Source organism: Ictidomys tridecemlineatus, chromosome 9 (genome assembly GCF_052094955.1).
Source record: "Ictidomys tridecemlineatus isolate mIctTri1 chromosome 9, mIctTri1.hap1, whole genome shotgun sequence".
NCBI lineage: Eukaryota > Metazoa > Chordata > Mammalia > Rodentia > Sciuridae > Ictidomys > Ictidomys tridecemlineatus.
Genome location: NC_135485.1, coordinates 94,423,119 through 94,444,052, shown reverse-complemented (window position 1 = coordinate 94,444,052; position 20,934 = coordinate 94,423,119). Strand labels below are relative to the sequence as shown.

The following is a 20,934-nucleotide window of genomic DNA, read 5'->3' as shown; positions in this document are numbered from 1 at the left end:
CTGATTGATCATCTTTAGTAGTAAGAATTCTTCTTGCTTTGAAGCACATTCTAGTTTGGCATATTATAATATTCAGAAGTATTTTAAAGCATTGCTAAAAGAATAAATTACATAACTGCAGTTAACATAGTTGGTGGTACTTATTGAAATATGCATCTATAAAATGAGGCATCCATCATGGTATTAATAAGGGAAGCTTGACAGATGATGAAATGGTAATTTACTTTTTTATTCCATGGCATTGCCTTTTGAAACAGTTCTGATAGAAAAAATTTTAATAATTGATGATAGATAAATGTTTGAATGTTCTTACCTGTGTTTTTTGTTTAAAATTTAGCACATTGAAATTTGCATTGCACTCAACCTTTTCTTGAAAAGTGTTCTTTTGTCGTTCGACCCTTAAAAAGCTTAAAAAGGATCCAGTGTTGTAATATGTGAACTGAAAAATTATGTTTTCACTTAAAAGAATATGTTTCAAAGAAAAGTTAGCAAGAAATCTTTACATTTTAAAAATAAATTCATTTTTAGTTTTGGTTTACCCTTTATTTGAATACTAATATTGTTCAGTTTTCTGAATTATAAATTCTAATCATATAAGTGGTTTCATCTGAAAACAAAATATTTCCTCCTTCCTCTTCTATTTTATGTATGTGTTTAGATTGAGATAATTTTTCTATTGTCTATAAAATTATCCTTAGACATGGCTTACTATTTCTTTATTTTTTTTTCTGCCAATAAGGAATCCCCACCAACTTAATATTTCTTTATTTTTTTAAAAAATAAAATGTCACTGAGCATTTTTCAATTTATCTTTATCAATAATTTTGTCTTTAGGCTTCCTGGAGATTCACGGACAAGAATAGGATTCATGACCTTTGACAGCACTATTCATTTCTATAATTTACAGGAAGGATTATCACAGCCTCAAATGTTGATTGTATCTGATATTGATGGTAAGCAGTCAGCAAAATTAAAGTGTTTCTAACTACAGGCTTTGAAATGGAAGCTTCTTTAACAGTACATCTTGTCATATGCTATGGAGATAATTTGGCCCATTTTGATACTTGCTTTAAAATGTTTTCTTGAAACTGGGTACAGTGATGCATATCTATAATGCCAGCCACTCAGGAGGCTGAGGCAGGAGAATCACAAGTTTGAGGCCATCTTCAGCATTTCAGTGAGACTTCAAGCAACTTAGCAAGATCTTGTCTCAAATCAAAAATTTTTAAAAAGGCTGTGATGTGTCTTAGTGGTTAAGTGTCCCTGGGTTCAATCCCTGGTACAAAAAAAAAGTTTTCTTGGAAATACTTTAAAGTTTCTTACATATTACTAAATATGTTTTTACATGTATATATGTATGTATAGTATGTACAGAGTATATGTATTTAATAATGCATTGTTTTATGTTTTCCCTGTAGATGTTTTTCTACCTACTCCAGATAGTTTACTTGTGAATCTCTATGAAAGTAAAGAGGTGAGATTGATTTATTTTCTTAAAACATCAAACTATTTTTGTCATTTCCACTGTTTACTAGATATTAATATTTGTTTACTTGATATATTAATATTAGACAATAAGCATTGGTAGGTGACACGTCTATTGACTCTTCTATAGTCCCCAGAGATGTAGTGACTCATACCATACTCTGGAATGTGTTAAAGAAGAACATTGCCTTGCCTGCTCAGTAATTCAACGTTTAATCTTTGTTTTCCCAGCTTATAAAAGACTTATTGAATGCATTACCAAATATGTTCACCAATACAAGAGAAACACACAGTGCCCTTGGTCCTGCGCTTCAGGCTGCCTTTAAATTAATGTCTCCAACAGGTGGCCGTGTGTCTGTATTTCAGACACAGTTACCTTCCTTGGGTGCAGGGCTTCTGCAGTCCAGAGAAGATCCTAATCAAAGGTCAAGTACAAAGGTATTTTATGTTTAGTTTCTCTGTGATATCCCCTTGTGTTTTCTACCTATTAGACATAATTATTTGTTCTTTATTCTATTTTTCATAAGTAATGGTAATAAGCTAGCAAGAGAGTGGAACTCAAATTATTTTGTGTTGCAGTGCATTCTTCTTATTTGTTTGCAAGCCAAAAATATTTAGAAATCATTTAGTCTAATCTTTTCATTTTACAAATGACCTGCCAGAGGATGTGGCATGATTTCCTGACTCCTGTGTTCTTTTCTGTTATACAAGGAAAAACTTACTAAATCTGAGTTGCTATAATTTAGCATGCTTATCCTAAAACATTTTCAATTATAAAGATAACACTTATTATTATATAAAACCTGGAAAATAGAGGAATATATAATTAACTAATAATCTCACTAACAAGATTAGCATTGTTAATACAAACAAATAAGCATAATTGGGCATCATATATAAATACATATTATATTTTTTAGCTGGTCTTTCTCATGAATATTATTTGAGGTTCCTAAAACTCTTAAAAATATATACATCTTGGTAAATGGGAAAGTATTTAATTTAACTATTCAATGGCTGGGTGCCAAGTAATCAGACTTTCCTTTTACACTTTTGTGTTGTAGAATAGCACATAATACTGATTTAACAGCATTTAACATCTCTCATCAGATTTCTTGAATTTTTAATCTAGCATTCACCACTCAATAACTGTATAAACCTGATAAAGTTATTTGGCTTTTGCCCTAGTTTTCTCATCTGTTAAAGGTAAATCATTAAAACCCTTTGAGAATTGTGTTATGTATAATATATATTTAATTTATATAAAATCTCTGGCACAGAAAGTCCCTTTTTTTTGTCCCCACATTTTTAATGGTGTATTATAGTTGAACATAATGTTGAGCTTTGTTGTTATATATTCTGCATGTACACAGTGTAACAATAGAATTAGGTCAGTATCACTCCCTAGTACTTCCTCCTTCCTTCCACATCTCCCACCCTTGGACCCCATCCTCTACTGCTCTCCCTAGATTTTCACGAGATTCCTCACCCTGACCTTCCACCTTCTTTTCCTTTTTATGACTGAATAAAACTCCATACATATCACATTTTCTTTATCCATTCATCCACTGATGGATACTTAGGTTAGTTCCATAGTTTGCTTGTTGAGAGTTGCGGTGCTATAAACCTGAGTATTCATGTATCACTATAATATGATGATTTTAATTCTTCAGGGATTAAATACTCAGAAGTGGTATATATAACTGGGTCATATGGTGGTTCCCTGCCTAGTTTTTTAAGAACCTCCATACTGATTTCCATAGTGGTTGTACTAATTTACAATCCCACCACCAGTATAAATGGTTTTTCCCCCCATATCACCTGCAGAATTTATTACTGTTTTTATTCGTGATGACTGCCATTCTGACTGGTGTGAGATGAAATCTCATTGTAGTTTTGATTTGCATTTCCCTAATTGCTAATAATGTTGAACATTTTATATATATATATATTTGTTAGCTATTTGTATCTACAGAACTTTTTATAAATATTAGCTGTTGTTATAGGAAATCTGTGCCACCTGTCTAGACCTTGTTTTTTAAAACTCATTAGTTTGGTAGTGAGGCAGCATATGTCCTCTTCCTTAATTATAATAGGTGCATACAAACATGTGCATAGTTAAAACCCTCTGACTCTTACTTTATTATCTGTTGGCTCAGGTGGTACAACATCTTGGCCCTGCAACTGATTTTTATAAGAAACTTGCTTTGGATTGCTCAGGACAGCAAACTGCGGTGGATTTGTTCCTTTTAAGTTCACAATATTCTGATCTTGCTTCTCTAGGTAAGAATATGTTGTAATGGTTATCTATTTACCTAAACACTTTAGTATATTATTAAATCCAAACTCTTAGTAAGCTTTCTCAATATTTTTAGGGAAAGCATGTGAATTAGATAAATATGAAGATTATCAGTAAACTTTAAAGCCTCATACAAATATAAAATGCCATTAGTATTTTGTTTATATGATTCCCTTACCATTCTGCTTAACTTTACTGTATATTTTATAAATACTTTTGTTTTCTCAGATTTAAATGTTATTCTTACTTTGACAACTTAAGCTTTCTTATTATTTATATTCATAATATAGCATCTGTACTACTGTACAAGTAGAATATTATTGCTTCTAAAGAAAATACTTTCTGTATTTCTCTCTAAAGCTTGTATGTCCAAGTATTCTGCAGGGTGCATCTATTATTATCCGTCTTTCCACCATACTCACAATCCTTCACAGGCAGAAAAGTTACAAAAAGACCTAAAACGATATCTCACAAGAAAAATTGGATTTGAAGCCGTTATGAGAATAAGGTGTACTAAAGGTATGTGTATCAAATTTTGCCTTACATTACATATATCAAAATGAGTGAGCATTCATATATTGACTACCAGTGATGATGATTGTTCATTGTAGAACTTAGTGTTTGATCCACTTGGTTATACACTGTTTTAAGTCAACATATATTTGTGAGTAGCCATTGTGCAGTTTTTTAAGATAATTTGTCTAAGTAGATAAAAATAATGTTTTGGTTTATTTAGGAAGCACCTAAGAGAAAGTCCATATTGCAAATGATTTGAGGAGAATTAGGGGATAGGGAAGATCTTAAATGAAATCTTTAAGGATCCTTGCCTTTATTAACACATAATTTATGTTTCATTGGTATTTTATGTGATTGTTTACTGACAGGACTATGATCTCTTATTTTAAATCTAAAAGGAGTTGTACAGTAATCCTGAATTATTTAGTTTTATATATTAGGTTTATGTCTCCAGGTCACCCATGAAACATGGTAATAAGATAAGTATCAATACAAGTTAAACGTACAGTCTCACTTTTATATAACCTGCATTGGATTTTTTAATTAGTTTTTTAGAACTTCTGTCAGCACTCCAACCTTACTCCATAGTTAACCTTTGATTCAAAATCAGAGGCATCTTTAACTTTAAAACAAAACTAGCTTGAGGTGAAGATACTGGTGTTACTTCGTCTTTTTATATCAGTTTTTTCTTTCTTAGGTCTTTCAATGCATACTTTCCATGGAAACTTCTTTGTGCGTTCCACTGATTTGTTATCCCTTGCCAATATCAATCCTGATGCTGGGTTTGCAGTGCAATTGTCAATTGAAGAAAGTTTGACAGATACTTCCTTAGTGTGCTTCCAAACAGCCCTGTTATATACATCAAGCAAAGGTAATGTTATCTGAAATGTTTTCATGTTCTCTTCAGTAGATTGGGGGATGGGGGGGAGATGAATTCAAACTGTGAAGTAGTGGAATTTGCATTAATCCAGTATATGTTCTATTATTTTCTCTCCTTATTTTAACTCTCCTTTTGAATCTTCAGATAATACATTTTTTTTTAATTTGTGGAAAACTTGTAGGATCTTATATGTTTCTCATAAGCACCTCATGCTAAATCCAGTTATGCCATCCTTTGTATTGTTTTGCCCCATAAAATGAACTATGTAGTAATTAAGGCCTTTATTTGTTATTTGACAATCTGCATTTTCTGATATTTTATTTTATTTGTATAATTTGTTGATTTGTCTATTTATTTTTGGTATCAGGAATTGAACCCAAGGGTGCTTAATCACTGAGTGACATCCCCAACCCTTCCCCCACCCCTCTCATTTTTTATTTTGAGACAGAGTCTTGCTAGTTTGCTGAGGTTGGTCTTGAACTTAAGTTCCTTCTACCTCAACCTTTCAAATTACTGGGATTACAGGCATGTGCCACCACACCCAGCTTGTATTGGGAATAATTTAGCATGAGTGACATTAAAATAAAATCAGGCCTAATGTTCAACTCTGTGCAACATGTAGTATAATGTTCATGATCTACAGACTTAGAGAGTCTTTTAATTTTCTGTAAAACACATTTTTACATTTCAGAATCCTATTGGTAATTTAATATAGCCAAACCAGTATTTGAATAAGATTTTGACCTGTTTGCCTTATTTCTTTCTTAACTTAATGTATGTATTATACAGTGACAGTTATTCTCCATTTTCTGTAGGTGAACGCAGAATTAGAGTGCATACACTTTGTTTGCCAGTGGTAAGTTCGCTAGCAGATGTATATGCAGGAGTAGATGTACAAGCTGCCATCTGCCTCCTAGCAAACATGGGTGAGTAGAAAGGGGAGGAGTAGGCAAAATATAGTTTTGTATTCTAAAAACTGGAGCTGAGGGTTTTTTTTTTAAAGCTTTGTACTCTCTCATTTTAAAAGTATGTATTTTGCATTTTCATTTACTTGCAAGAAGAGTAAGACTGTTCTTTAAAAACCTAAGTGCTATTCAACTAATGAATGTGTGAATAAACTGATACATCTTTACAATGGAGTATAGCTCGGTATGGAAGGTAATGAACTATCATTACTTGGACTAATAACATGATGATTCTCAGAGACATTATGTTGAGGGAAAGAAGCTAGTCTCAAAAGACCACATCCATATAATTGTATTTACGTGACATTCAAAAAGGGAAAATTACCTAGTGGAGAATAGATCAATAGTTACTAGGACTGGGGACAGGGAGAAGGTTTTACTGCAAAGGTGCCTATAGGGAGATATTTTTAGGGTGATAGAACTCTTGTATATTTTATTGTGGTAGTGGTTATATGGCTATGCATTTGACACATAACCACCATAGAACTATAGTCAAATATAAATTTTACTGTTAGTGAATTTTAAAAATCCATTAGGGAATTAATATACTACTGAGTGTTTGAACAAAAATTTTCCTTATTTATAAATTTAGACATAAAAAGAGCCTTGCTATTTTCCATATAGTCCTGGAGAAAACAGTGGTTACTCACTTGAGAAAAATTATAATAGAATTAATTATAATAGCACTAAAAGACTCCCTTCTTTATGTAGTTCTGGGGATTAAACTCAGGCCTTGTGCATGCTGGCAAGTACTCTACCACTGAACTATATAGGCTCAGCCTGGGGTCACAATTTTTTTTTGGAATATTTATTTTTTAGTTGTAGTTGGACACAATACCTTTATCTTTTTTAAAGAGTCATTTTACATGTAGATTTTTAATTATTTATACCATAATTGATTGCTTTTCATTGTATTTTATTTTTTAAGTATTTGGGCACATTTTTAGATTACTTTAATTCAATAGATTATTTTAATAAAATATTTTCTTAGAGGAAACAGTTTCACATTGATATTTGTCTCTTTAATGTCTATATGAAAACCCAAATTCAGTTGGCCCTCTTTTTTTTTTAATTGGTTGATCTGAAATGTTTTGCAAAGATCGTTAGAGATCACTAGAGATGACTTACAGTATGAAATTTGTATTGGTTGTATAGGGAAAAAAATGCTGTTTTTAACATGTGCTTTCCATTTGAGTAATGGAAACATCTTAAAAGGAACATACTTTCTCTAATATCAATAATGTTTAAGTGTTTTTAGATTTAAAAGATTAAAACACAGTCTAAAAGTATCTAGATTTGTTTTGATTATCAGATTTACTCAGCTTTTAATTCAGAAAAAAATGTGTAACGAGGAGATGCTTAAAATGAGAAAACAGATGAAATGCATTTTGTTTGTTTCTTAAATAATGCATAAATACTTTATCTTTTGTAGTGTTTCTTGGAAACTAATGGAAACTAATGATTAAACACCTTTTCTTTTGGGTTGCTTTATAGCTGTGGATCGATCAGTTTCATCAAGTCTGTCAGATGCAAGAGATGCCTTAGTGAATGCTGTAGTGGATTCACTGTCTGCCTATGGCTCTACTGTCTCAAATTTGCAGCACTCTGCATTGATAGCACCTGGCTCCCTCAAGTTGTTTCCTCTCTATGTTTTAGCCCTTCTCAAACAGGTAGCTCTGTATATGTTGTTGTATTTAATGAAGTTTTAAAAATTCTCAGATACATATGTAAATAGATGAAGTCTAGGTGGTTATAATCTTTTAATACTTAGAGGGTGATGTACTTGAGCATTGGAAGTGTTTCGAAAAAAATAGGGGAAAAATCAAAGGAAAATGAAGGCAGACAAATACATTATGACTCTTGTGAAACCATATTCTCTTTCTTTAATATGTGTGAATAGTTTGAAGAATGAAGTGGTCATAGCCAACTCTTAGGAAAGGATCTAATATTTATTGAACATCTTTCTATTGACTCAGTCACTGTAAATAGGTACTGTGTACACATCATTTTTTTAACCCTCACAGGATGACAGTATAGGAAAGAGAAGCTAAGTAATTCATTTACATACCTATTAAGTGTCAGAGATGTCTGATTTGAAAACATACTTTTTCCATTGTCCATAGTATATTTTTCTTTAGTATCTGTCCACTACCTTTATGTTTTCCTTAAAAACCTGTCTTTTTTCTTGTAGAAAGCATTTAGAACGGGTACAAGCACACGCCTGGATGATCGTGTGTATGCCATGTGTCAGATAAAGTCTCAGCCTCTTGTTCATCTAATGAAAATGATTCATCCCAACCTATATAGAATAGACAGATTGACAGATGAGGTATGCATCTTAGTGCATTTGAAATTGGTAAATTTGAGTATATTTGAGAGTCTGTTTTATTGCTAAGATGATAATATATTATTGTAGTTTCTTCCATTTCTTTTTTTTCCTATGGTAATAATACATTAAGGGATGGGCTTGTGGCTCAGTGGTAGAGCTCTTGTCTCACATGCATGAAGCACTGGGTTTGGTCTTCAGCACAACATAAATAAATAAAATAAAGGTATTATGCCCATCTGCAACTTAAAAAAAAAGTCTTTAAAAAAATAATAATACATTAAATAAGGGACACTAGCTGTGGACCTGAATAGGACTCTCAGATGTGAATATGGAGTTTTCAAAAGTATAGGAAATAACTTATTATTACAAAGCAAAGTTATATAATGGATATTTCTATTTATATATTGTAGACATTGGCAGTTTCTGATATGATCAGATTGTAGTATTGATTATGTAGTAAACTAAACCTAGTATCCAACAATAATTTTAATGTGGAAATGTGTAGACTCTTTCTTCTTCCTTGTGTTGAAACTATAGTCTTTGGAGTTAGTATTCATCCTACAATAATACTATGTTACTAAACAAATGTAAAGAAGTAGTTTGCTGTGCAGTCCTGTCAACAACCGTACTATTAATACATCTTGATCCCAAAAGGAGAGTAAACAGAACAAATCATTTTATTTATTTTATGTTTTTACTTTTTAAATTTGAATACATTGGGGTGTATTAATTCTATAGCCAAAATGGTATTGGTATGATCAATATTTTTGCATCCTAAAAACTTCTCAAGTGGGCCCTGGCACAGTGGTGCACATCTGTAATCCCAGTGGCTTGTGAGGCGAAGGCAGGAAGATCATGAGTTCAAAGCCAGCCTCAGCAATTTAGAGAAATGCTAAGCAACTAAACGAGACCCTGCCTCTAATAAAAAAAATTAAAAAAAAAAATACAAAATAGGGCTAGGGATATAGCTCAATGGTTGAGTGCCCCTGAGTTTAATCCCTGATACCCAAAGACAAAAAAAAAAATTAAAAAATTCTCAGGTGTCATATTTTAGTATTTCCTATAGAGTTTGTGGCCATTAGTTCCCACACTTTGTTGATAGTATTCTTAACTCATTCACATTCTTCCTTTTCTTTTCAGGGTGCCATACATGTTAATGACAGGGTGGTACCTCAGCCACCTCTTCAAAAATTGTCTGCAGAGAAGCTTACAAGAGAAGGTGCTTTCCTTATGGACTGTGGCTCTGTAAGCATCTTTTACTTACAAAAATTCTCACTGTTTCTACTGGTAAAGGGGGAAACTTTTATCAGGGTCTAGTTCTGTTATCACAGAGCAAGCAGTGAAAGGGAGATCTGGAGATATGATATAATAAATTGTCGACTGAGACAAGAAGTCAACTTACTTTAGACCTTTCGAGTTGGACATTATATTATTATCATAGATTAATAAGTTTTATTATCATGGATTATGTGTACTTGGTAAAGAAGAGTAGAGAGATGAATTCTTGTTTTCAAGGACTTTACTATAAGAATCATAAAATTCAAAGGAACTCAAGAATTTATCTAGTTCAACTTACATCCGTTATCAGAAATCCTGTTAATGATTAAGAGTCCAGCAGAGGACCTGGGGTTGTGGCCCAGCGGTAGAGAACTCATCTCGCATATGCGTGACCCTGAGTTCGGTCCTCAGCACCACATAAAAATAAATAAGTGAAATAAAGGTATTGTATCCAACTACAATTAAAAAATAAATATTAAAAAAAAAAAAAGAGTCCAGCAGAGGTAACCATACAGTGGTAATGCTAAAGGATGTAGAATGGTCAGTGAAGCTTCAAAATAGTATCTTACGAGCAAGAAAAGGGTTTGGATACCCACCGAAGAGGGAGAAAATTCTGGGGTTGAAATACAGAGATAGTAATTAAAATAGTGGATGGAAATATTCATAATAGTTATCCTGATTAAAATGTTACATTCCTCCCAGGGAAATAAGTGAGGAAGAAGGTAAAATATATTTTCTGAGAAATCTTAAAATTTAGGCAAAGGAAATAGTCCGAGAAGGGCAATAGCTGGGTCAAATGGTGGTTCCATTCCCAGCTTTCCCAGGAATCTCCATACTGCTTTCCAAATTGGCCGCACCAATTTGCAGTCCCACCAGCAATGTACAAGAGTACCCTTTTCTCCACATCCTTGCCAGCACTTGTTGTTGTTTGACTTCATAGTGGCTGCCAATCTTACTGGAGTGAGATGGTATCTTAGGGTGGTTTTGATTTGCATTTCTCTGACTGCTAGAGATGGTGAGCATTTTTTTCATGTACTTGTTGATTGATTGTATATCCTCCTCTGAGAAATGTCCGTTCAGGTCCTTGGCCCATTTGTTGATTGGGTTATTTGTTATCTTAATTGTCTAATTTTTTGAGTTCTTTGTGTACTCTGGATATTAGGGCTCTATCTGAATTGTGAGGAGTAAAAATTTGTTCCCAGGATGTAGGCTCCCTATTTACCTCTCTTATTGTTTCTCTTGCTGAGAAAAAACTTTTTAGTTTAAGTAAGTCCCATTTGTTGATTCTTGTTATTAACTCTTGTGCTATGGGTGTCCTATTAAGGAATTTGGAGCCCGACCCCATAATTTGTAGATCGGAGCCAACTTTTTCTTCTATCAGACGCAGAGTCTCTGATTTGATATCAAGCTCCTTGATCCATTTTGAGTTAACTTTTGTGCATGGCGAGAGAAAGGGATTCAGTTTCATTTTGTTGCATATGGATTTCCAGTTTTCCCAACACCATTTGTTGAAGGTGCTATCCTTCCTCCATTGCATGCTTTTAGCCCCTTTATCAAATATAAGATAGTTGTAACTTTGTGGATTAGTCTCTGTGTCCTCTATTCTATACTATTGGTTCACCCACCTGTTTTGGTACCAGTACCATGCTGTTTTTGTCACTATTGCTCTGTAATATAGTTTGAAATCTGGTATTGCTATACCACCTGATTCACACTTCCTGCTTAGAATTGCTTTTGCTATTCTGGGTCTTTTATTTTTCCATATGAATTTCATGATTGCTTTCTCTATTTCTACAAGAAATGCCGTTGGGATTTTGATTGGCATTGCATTAAACCTATAGAGAACTTTTGGTAATATCGCCATTTTGATAATGTTAGTTCTGCCTATCCATGAACAGGGTATATTTTTCCATCTTCTAAGATCTTCTTCTACTTCTCTCTTTAGGGTTCATAGCAGCATAATTCACAATAGCTAGACTGTAGAACCAACCCAGATGCCCTTCAATAAATGAATGGATAAAAAAAAAATGTGGCATTTATACACCATGGAATATTACGCAGCACTAAAAAATGACAAAATCATGGAATTTGCAGGGAAGTGGATGGCACTAGAGCAGATTATGCTTAGTGAAGCTAGCCAGTCCCTAAAAAACAAATACCAAATGTCTTCTTTGATATAATGAGAGCAACTATGAACAGAGCAGGGAGGAAGAACAGGAAGAAAAGATTAACATTAAACAGAGACATGAGATGGGAGGGAAAGGGAGAGAAAAGGGAAATTGCATGGAAATGAAAGGAGACCCTCATTGCTATACAAAATTACATTTTATAAAAATTACAAAAATTACATTTTTGTAAGAGGTTGTGAGGGGAATGGGAAAATAAACAAGGAGAGAAATGAATTACAGTAGATGGGGTAGAGAGAGAAGATGTGAGGGAAGGGGAGGGGGGATAGTAGGGGATAGGAAAGGTAGCAGAATACAACAATTACTAATAGGGCATTATGTAAAATTGTGGATGTGTAACCGACATGATTCTGCAATCTGCATTTGGGGTAAAATTGGGAGTTCATAACCCACTTCAATCTAATGAATGAAATATGATATGTCAAGAGCTTTGTAATGTTGTGAACAACCAATAAAAAATAAATTAAAAAAATTTTAAAAAATTTAGGCAAAGGAGATAAGAACTAGGTTCCTATTCTTGGATATAGATTTTCAATGTGCCAATTACAGATTTCTGTCTTTTATGTCTGTTTCTACTGTATTTGAGATAGTATATTTGACCTCTTATACACCATAGTTTTGAGAGAATTAACTATGATGGATTTTAAACTATTAGGGAGTTTTAATATTTTGCTTTTTTTTTTTTTAAGGTTTTTTACATTTGGATTGGAAAAGGCTGTGACAATAACTTCATTGAGGATGTGCTTGGGTATCCTAATTTTGCATCAATACCACAGAAAATGGTCAGTGAGTGGGTAACTTTTTGTTTTTAACTTTTAAATTTTTTTTTGTTATTTTGGAACATTTCCATCAACACCCCCTGAGTCCCCCTTGCCCCCCCACCAAAATTTTAACTTCTTATTCTCCATTCCCCTTCTCCCCAGGCAACTATGAATCTCTCTTCCATTTGTGGATTTGCCTGGTTTGAATATTTTAAAGAAGTAGAATCACATAATAGGTGTTTTTTTGTGTTTGGTTTCTTTTACTTCTTTTACTTTCTTTTACATATTCAAGGTGCATCCATGTGCTGACATGTATTAAATTAATACCTAATTCTTTTTTATGACTGAAAAATATCAATTGTTGGCCATTTTGGTTGTTTCTGTTTGGGGGCTTTTGTGAATAGCCCTACCATGAATGTTTGTGCACATTTTTTGTGTGTGGACATGTTTTCTGTGCTCTCAGTTATATTTCTAAGAGTGAAATTACTGGGTTATCTGATAACTTTCATGTTTAACTTTATGAAGAACTGCCACACTATTTCCCAACACATTTAAACTTTATTTTGCTAGTAATAAACAAATATTTTTAAGTAGGTCTTTACTGAATATATATGTTAACAAATACCAAGGAAATGTGATGCTGAAAGCAATTCTATGTATTAATTTTAATTACCTTAGTCATGTTTATGTAATTAACTAAAAGGAAGGTCTACCTTATTCTTGGATGTTATATATATATATAAATATATATGTGTGTGTGTGTGTGTGTGTGTGTGATTTTTGCTCAGATTAACATAAATTCATGGTAATAGTTGTTGCAATCCATTTTTTATTGATTTTATTTGTTTATTTTGACAAGTTAATCTCAGACTCATTTCTAAGATTCAGCAAGTGAGGATAGTTGGAAATATTTGAAAAGGAATAATAATGTCAGCAGAAAAGGAACCATGAAAAATAAAAATGCTACTAAATAAATGGGAAGCCTTATTCTCAAGCTGTAGTTATTTAAACACTGTCATACTGGCACAATAAGCACATTAGTGGAACATAGTGTAGTGGATCAGAAATGGATCTCATTCATGAAAATGTGGTAAGATTGCATTTAAAACTACTGTGGAAAAAATGGAATATTGCAAAAATAATCTTGAGACCACTGAATAATGTTAAAATGGACAAGGTCTTTGTAAGCCAGTGATCTGAAAGATTAATAAAAAGTTTTCTATTTGGTAATTTTAAAGTAAAGCCAAAAGACAATAAAATTGTATGATTATCTATAACTCAAGACTAAACAGGGCTAACTTCTCTAGTATGAAAAGTGCTTAAGAAATGATTCCCACTCCTACCAAAAAAAATTTAAAAAAAGAAAAATGGGTAAAAGATTTGAACAAACAATTCTCAGGGGGGAAACATTATTATAATGATCATATGAAACAACATTCAACCTCATTGTAATTAAGAAAAACAAAATAAAATAATAACAGCATTTCTTTTACCACATTGACAAAAGATTTTTAAAACTTATTGGAGAGCCATTTGACAATATCTGTTTTTTTGTTTTGTTCTGTTTTTTAGTTTTGGTACTGAGGATTGAACTCAGGGGCACTGGACCAGGGAGCCACATCCCCAGCCCTATTTTGTATTTATTTAGAGACAGGGTCTCACTGAGTTGCTTAGCACCTTGCCATTGCTGAGGCTGGCTTTGAACTCACGATCCTCCTGTCTCAGCTTCTCCAGCTGCTGGAATTATAGGCATACACTAGTGCCTGTAAAATTATCTGTTAAAATTAAAATCACATACTGTATGACACAGTAAATTATTTTACTCCTAAAAATATATCCCATAGATATATTTATAGAAATATGTGTATATACACATATTCTGTTTCATTAAATAAGTAATATCTATGTATTTATTAAAGAATATCTGTGTATTTATGAAAGAATAATCTGGGCTGGGGCCATAGTTCAGAGGTAAAGCGCTCGCCTAGCATGTGTGAGTCCCTGCATTCGATCCTCAGCACCACATAAAAATAAACAAAGTTATTGTGTCCATCTACAACTAGAAAAAAATTACAGAAACAAAAAATCTGAAGAGACTAGAATGCATAATATGATCCATTTGTTGTAGTAGTAGCTATAAACACTTAGAAAATATCTGGAAATTTTTACATCAAAGTGGAATTTTTTGCTTTTTTTAATTTTGACATTACAAATTTAATTAACCTAACTTTTCTATTTAAATTTTATTAAATACTATTATTTAGCTTACTATTAAGTTGGCTTTGTAAAAGAAAAATCTGTGTGTGTGTGTAAAAATCATTAAAGGAATTTGGAACTTAGTGGAAGTCCCCTTCATTTGAATGTTTCCATTAGAAGAAACAGTGCAACATACTACTATTCACATACCAATTGTGTTTTGTTTTTTTAATTTGTTCTAATTAGTTTTACATGACAGAGTGCATTTTGACACATTGTACACAAATGGAGCACAACTTCTCATTCTTCTGGCTGTACATGGTGCAGAATCACATCTATAGTGTCATACCAATTATTCTTTATATATAAACTTATCTGGTTATTCAGGTTAAAATGTCATTTTTTAACTTATCCAGAAAAATATAAACAGATTTTTCAGCAATTTAAATTTCATCTATGTGGCTGCTATTATTGGACTAGAGATAAAGACTATAGGTAGTTTAGGTAGTTTAGATTAGTGGTAGTGGAAATCGTGATTTAATTCTAATACTGCTAAAGTCTATGAGAAAGGAAATAATTTCCTAATTATATTTCTTTTACCAGACACATCTTCCAGAGCTAGACACACTTTCATCAGAACGGACCAGATCCTTTATAACTTGGCTTAAAGATGGCAGACCGTTAAGTGCAGTCCTTCATGTGGTAAAGTAAGTACTTCTATAATTTAATAAGAAGCTGTCTTTTCCAGTGTGACCTTTGAAATTACTTGTCCTTAATGCAGCTTTAATATCAAAATATATTCTAGTGGTAGAGTGTTGTTACCTGATTAATAACATTTCCCAAAAGTCTTCATGTATTAGTGCTTCCTTAAATATATAATTATTCTTTTATATTATATATTTTTAGATAAATGCTTTTTTTTCTCTGTCAGAGATGAGAGTCCTGCCAAAACAGAATTTTTTCAACATTTGATTGAAGACCGGACAGAAGCTGCATTCTCTTACTATGAATTTTTGCTTCATGTACAGCAGCAAATATGTAAGTGAAGGAAAATAAAATTGAATAAGAAGAAAAAGATCCATAACTGAGGTAAAGCATAATCTGTCACAGAAGCACATAGGAAATTTGAAGTGAAAGCATTTGTTGTTATAAGAGACAATGCACAGCCCTCTGAGGTTTTGGCAAAAAGTAAATGGGAAGAAGGAACTTGACAGATTTTCTTCAGCCTAAATTAATGGTAATGATGATGCTGTTTCAACAAGTATATTTTGAATTGGTTTCTACACATTTCCAGTAGTGCAGCAGTTCAGTGCTCTCTTCATTGCAAGCTGGCAAATTTACGTAGCTGTGTGGAATGTCATAATGTAAAATTAGATGAATTTTTTTTCTTATAATTAATATAACATTTCTGGACTTGAACTCTGTCAAGAGATGCCAAAAGGCAGTGGTACCGTGTTATTTGTTTATATGAATTACTTTTTAACAAGGAATGATTCGTACTCATTAAATGAATTCAACATTTTCCCTGTAAAGACAATAGAGTTTCAGTACACAAACTATAGAAAAAAAATATATATATATATAATGTACATAAATGTTACATTTGTAAAGAAAATGTAAAAATGTAACTACAGAATATGAATTGCTTAAACTGTGCTGCATTGTTGGATGACAGCTCTTTTTGTCACAGTTGGAGAATGAGGTTGACTAATGCATATTATGAATTGAGTCCACAGAAACACAAACTCTTTGTAATTCTGTTAAATCTTTTATGTGGATTTATTTATGATCAGCCTACTAATTAAAAATATTTTGCTTGACAATTGGTTTGGTGGTTTTTTTTGTTTGTTTGTTTTTGTTTTTTGTTTTTTGTGGGGTTTTTTGCTTTTATTTTTGTTTTGATGTGTGTTGTTTCTGTTTTTGTTTTAACATCTAGGGTATACTAAATTTAATTATTGGGGGAAATGCAGCAATACTGCTTTTCAATTAGGAATACTTGTGAATCAATAAATTTTCATTACTTTGTGGACATTTCCAAGTACCAACTTTTCGTTTGTATAAACAAATGGTGCTACTTCCAAAATACATTCAATCACAAAGTATAAATCTCAAATTGTCTTTGTCATTTAAATTAAGCAATTTTTCATGCATATTTATAACAAAATTTTAATAACATGACTGTCCTTTTTATTTAATTGACTTGATTACTGTCTGGAAGTTAGAGAGTGATTTTACTTGGATTAAGAAATCTCTTGAGCTAGGGATGTATCTTAATGGTAGAATGCTTGCCTAATATGTGTAAGGCCCTGGGTTTAATCTCCAGCACTTAGTAAAAAGAAGAAATTTCTGATCTATGTCAGCTTATTTATGAGGAAACTGTTAATGGTCCATTAGCTTAAAGAATAGAATTTTATTTTGTTCACTGCAAACATCCCTGTGATGAACTTTGAAAGGAAAAAAGGCACTCGTGTTTTGGTGAGTGATCTTTATTAGTTTTGTGTATCCCTTTGCTGTAGATAAAAATAAAAGTATTCTTACATTCCCTGATGGAAATGAGCAGTTAAATGACTCATCCTAAATGATATAACATACTAAATAGTGACAGAGGCAACAATAAATGCCAAGTATTCTCCCCACCCAGTGATAGGCCCCCCCACCCCCACCCCACCTCAGGACTGTACTTGTCCCCATACCATGCTGTCTCCAGCAAGAATCTTATTAAACTGTAGTAGAAACTGCAGTACCCCCAAGGACAAATAAATGCTTTTATATTACAACAAAAACTACAGTATTTCTACTTTAAGAAAAACAAATATTTTGCCTTTGGATATTCTGTCATTCATTGAATAATTTAAAAGCACTTAATACTTGTCAGATACCATTCCAGGCACAAAACAAATCCTTACTTCCATGATGCTAATGTTCTGGTGCTGGAATGTGGAAGGCTGAGAGAGAAAAAATTCTATATAATTTGTCAAGTGCAATGAATATTGTGAAGAAAAATAAATCTGGGTAAGGGGATTGAGAATACAATTTTTCACAGTAACAGAGAAGTCCCTTATGAAAAGAGCAGAGCAAAGACCTCAAGCCCTGTGAATATTTGGACGAGGTTAAGAAGGAGGACTTTATGGCAGATGAATGTGGAAGTTGTCTTCAGATTACTCCCATTTTTCTCTGTGAAAGACACTGCAGAGTTATTAGCAAATAAATAGGAATGTTAGTGATTTCATGAATTAGTCTGTAATAACAGTGAGATATTGGCTAGTGGTGTTAATTAGGATTGTCAGACAATACTGCAGGCCCATCCTGGGATGAACTTTAAGCATTGCATGTCTCTTCCCTTCAGCTACATTCAGTGCTTGGTGGAAAGTTGGATTTAATCAGGGTTGGTATAAGAAACAAGTCAGGGCTTTGAGAAAGAGAGTGGCTTAAAGGAACACAAACTAGAGAAAATAGGTAATAGAGAAAAATCAGTGAGCCCAGTGGTTTGGAGGTTCTGCTGAGGTCAAAAAGTTATTAGAGTACGGATAACAGAATGAATAAGCTGTAAAGAAAAGAAATAGTAGTCAGATATGGGCCACTTGGAATTGAGATTGCAGGGGAAGGTTAAATATTGGCAATAAGACGTAGAGAATGTCCATGGGAGGTGAGTATTGAAATGCTCTTAAAGATAACTAGAAGAGAAGAGGGCAGACATGGAGCCCAGGGTTTTAAATGAATTCTCTATTTGATTATTACAATTGTGCCCCAAAATGTCAGAAGTAGTGGTGATATGGGGACTGTAATGATTGTACTAAGGAGTGGCAAGGCATATGATGTGGCAGGATAGCATAAGCATGAAGGACCTAGGGAGAAAAAGGAGCAAGAATAATCCAGAAGCCTACAAACAAGCAATAGAGAGATACCTTCTTGAGATTTGGGATCAAAAATAGCCACTCCTGAAGCTAGAGTTGTAGCTCAGTGGTAGAGTGCTTTCCTAGCATGTGTGAGGCACTAAGTTCAGTCATCACCACCACCTAAATATAAGTAAAGGCATTGTGTCCATCTATAACTAAGAAAAATTAAAAAAAAAAAAAATAGCCACTCTTTGAAAGGTTTGCAAGGAATAGTGTCCTGAGAGAACAATCAGGTTTCAGTCAACTTGTAGAGACTGACAAACCAGGGTATAGGCATGATTAAATCAACCCTGAAGAAAGATGATAAGCTATTCCTATTACCCCTTAATGGGAGAAGTGTCTAGGCCAGTTGCTTCGTGAGCCATACAATATTGGGTGAGAGAAAGGGTATGCTTGCCAGGAGTCCTCTTTTCAATTAGTTGACACTTCATTTAAAACTAGTTCTTTCTGAGTGTTGGTGCTGGGAATGAAAACAGAATTTCCTCCCCAAATCTGATATTCAACACCTGGGAAATGGCTTGTCCATATATACATACTGTATTTTAGAAGAGTTTCTATGTATTATGTGTATGTAGTAAGTACTATTTGATGGCTATTATGGATATGACTCTATTGCAGGAAACTCATGAAGTCAGGAAATGCACAGCTGAACAAAATGTTACATTAAGGAAACCATGAGCCCTCCTTTTCAAAGTGTTTTCCTCCAAAAATATTTCTGAAGAGAGGAAAACTCATACAAAGTTGAAGAGAATCCTGCAGAAATTATCCAGATAGGATCAGAAATTACTGAAAGAAAAGATAATTCAAGGGGAAAAATAAAAGAAACACTCAAGCTTGGTTTGGAACATGCAAAAAATACCTGAAAAATAAAATGGTAGGAAGACATTTGATAATTAATTTTCTCTTTGGTCTGAATTCAGAGACATGATCTGTATCTTCCTGCCTGCCTTTTGATGTGTATGAGAAGTAGGCAGGGGATGTATGTGTAGATGGCTTGAGTGGGGAAGGTAACCATCATCAGGAGACTCAGAAATTGTTACTGCGTTGCCTTTAATGGAACATGAGCTGTTACAAAAATGAAAGACTTTTTTTTTCCTTTTTTTTTTTTTAGTTTCAATTATTGAACAATAATGTACAGCTTTGTAGACTTTCATTGTTTTTAGACCAATGAGTATTAATTACTAGTAACCCATGAGTTACTAAAGATCATGAAAATTTGTATCCAAAAATGAAAATCAGTATTTACCATTAGAGTTTACTAAGGACTCTGCTTGTTAACTGTACATACAAAGTTTATAATTTTACAAGAATGCCCAAAAGTACATATACAGATCCTGTTTCACAGATGGTTTACAAGATAACTGACAGAAACCACCTTGTATCACACTCAGGCATTTTCTTTTGAGGGTGTCGTCATTATTGGAATTTCATGGTTTTTGCTGATCTTTTTGCTTTTGGGGTACATGTTAACTTGGAATCTATTTAGACTGTTATAGATAATTTGATTAATGTGTGATGATGTATATATATAACAGTATATTTTTCTAGTTTTCTCTAGCAAGATTTTAAATATTCTCCGTAGAAATTAAGTAATTATACTCATTCCTAAAACAAATATGCATAATCTGCTTACCTTTTACTTTGCTTTTAACACTGTATTGATGATGTAGCCAGTGAACATGTGCTACTTTAAGTAACTTATAAATAGTATTAAGGTTTGTGTAGTGTACTACTGGATTCTTTTAAAGTTAATAGCATATAGTTTTATAATATTAAGCCATGTGTTTCAGTTCTTTTTAAAAAATAAACAATAAGCAATTTTTATATGTTCCTCTCAGTTTTTATTACACAGCAACCTGCTTTAGTGGGAGGGATTGTATCTCATATCTTCGTTTGTTTATTTATTTATTGAAATTCTGGGGATCAAACTCAGAGCTTTGAGTATAATAGGCAATAGCTCTACCATTGAGCCATACCATTACCCAGTCCATTTGGATCCTTTTTAAGCATATTAGCCTACTTCCTATATCTCCAAGTTCTCATCCCAAGACAGAATACAGAGCAAGAACACATTTATTAAATCTTATTTATTTACTAGATAATTTTGTTAGCCTTTTACATTTTTTATAACCAGATCTTTTCA

The 20,934-nt window shown here is 33.0% G+C and overlaps 1 protein-coding gene across 4 annotated transcripts in view; it reads left to right on the top strand.

The window, feature by feature from the left end:
* Nucleotides 1-16,718, top strand: part of Sec24b (SEC24 homolog B, COPII component) — an 82,092-nt gene extending 65,374 nt beyond the window's left edge. For all 4 annotated transcript variants that reach the window (XM_078021823.1, XM_078021822.1, XM_078021821.1 and 1 more), the window contains 13 exons: nucleotides 835-953; nucleotides 1,419-1,474; nucleotides 1,717-1,923; nucleotides 3,645-3,768; nucleotides 4,145-4,303; nucleotides 4,998-5,171; nucleotides 5,996-6,106; nucleotides 7,640-7,815; nucleotides 8,337-8,474; nucleotides 9,615-9,719; nucleotides 12,628-12,720; nucleotides 15,499-15,602; nucleotides 15,827-16,718. In XM_078021823.1, coding sequence (XP_077877949.1) covers nucleotides 835-953; nucleotides 1,419-1,474; nucleotides 1,717-1,923; nucleotides 3,645-3,768; nucleotides 4,145-4,303; nucleotides 4,998-5,171; nucleotides 5,996-6,106; nucleotides 7,640-7,815; nucleotides 8,337-8,474; nucleotides 9,615-9,719; nucleotides 12,628-12,720; nucleotides 15,499-15,602; nucleotides 15,827-15,941 — 1,681 coding nt within the window. In that variant the 3' untranslated portion in view covers nucleotides 15,942-16,718. The remainder of the gene's footprint in view (nucleotides 1-834; nucleotides 954-1,418; nucleotides 1,475-1,716; nucleotides 1,924-3,644; nucleotides 3,769-4,144; nucleotides 4,304-4,997; nucleotides 5,172-5,995; nucleotides 6,107-7,639; nucleotides 7,816-8,336; nucleotides 8,475-9,614; nucleotides 9,720-12,627; nucleotides 12,721-15,498; nucleotides 15,603-15,826) is intronic.
* The last annotated feature ends 4,216 nt before the right edge of the window (nucleotides 16,719-20,934 follow it).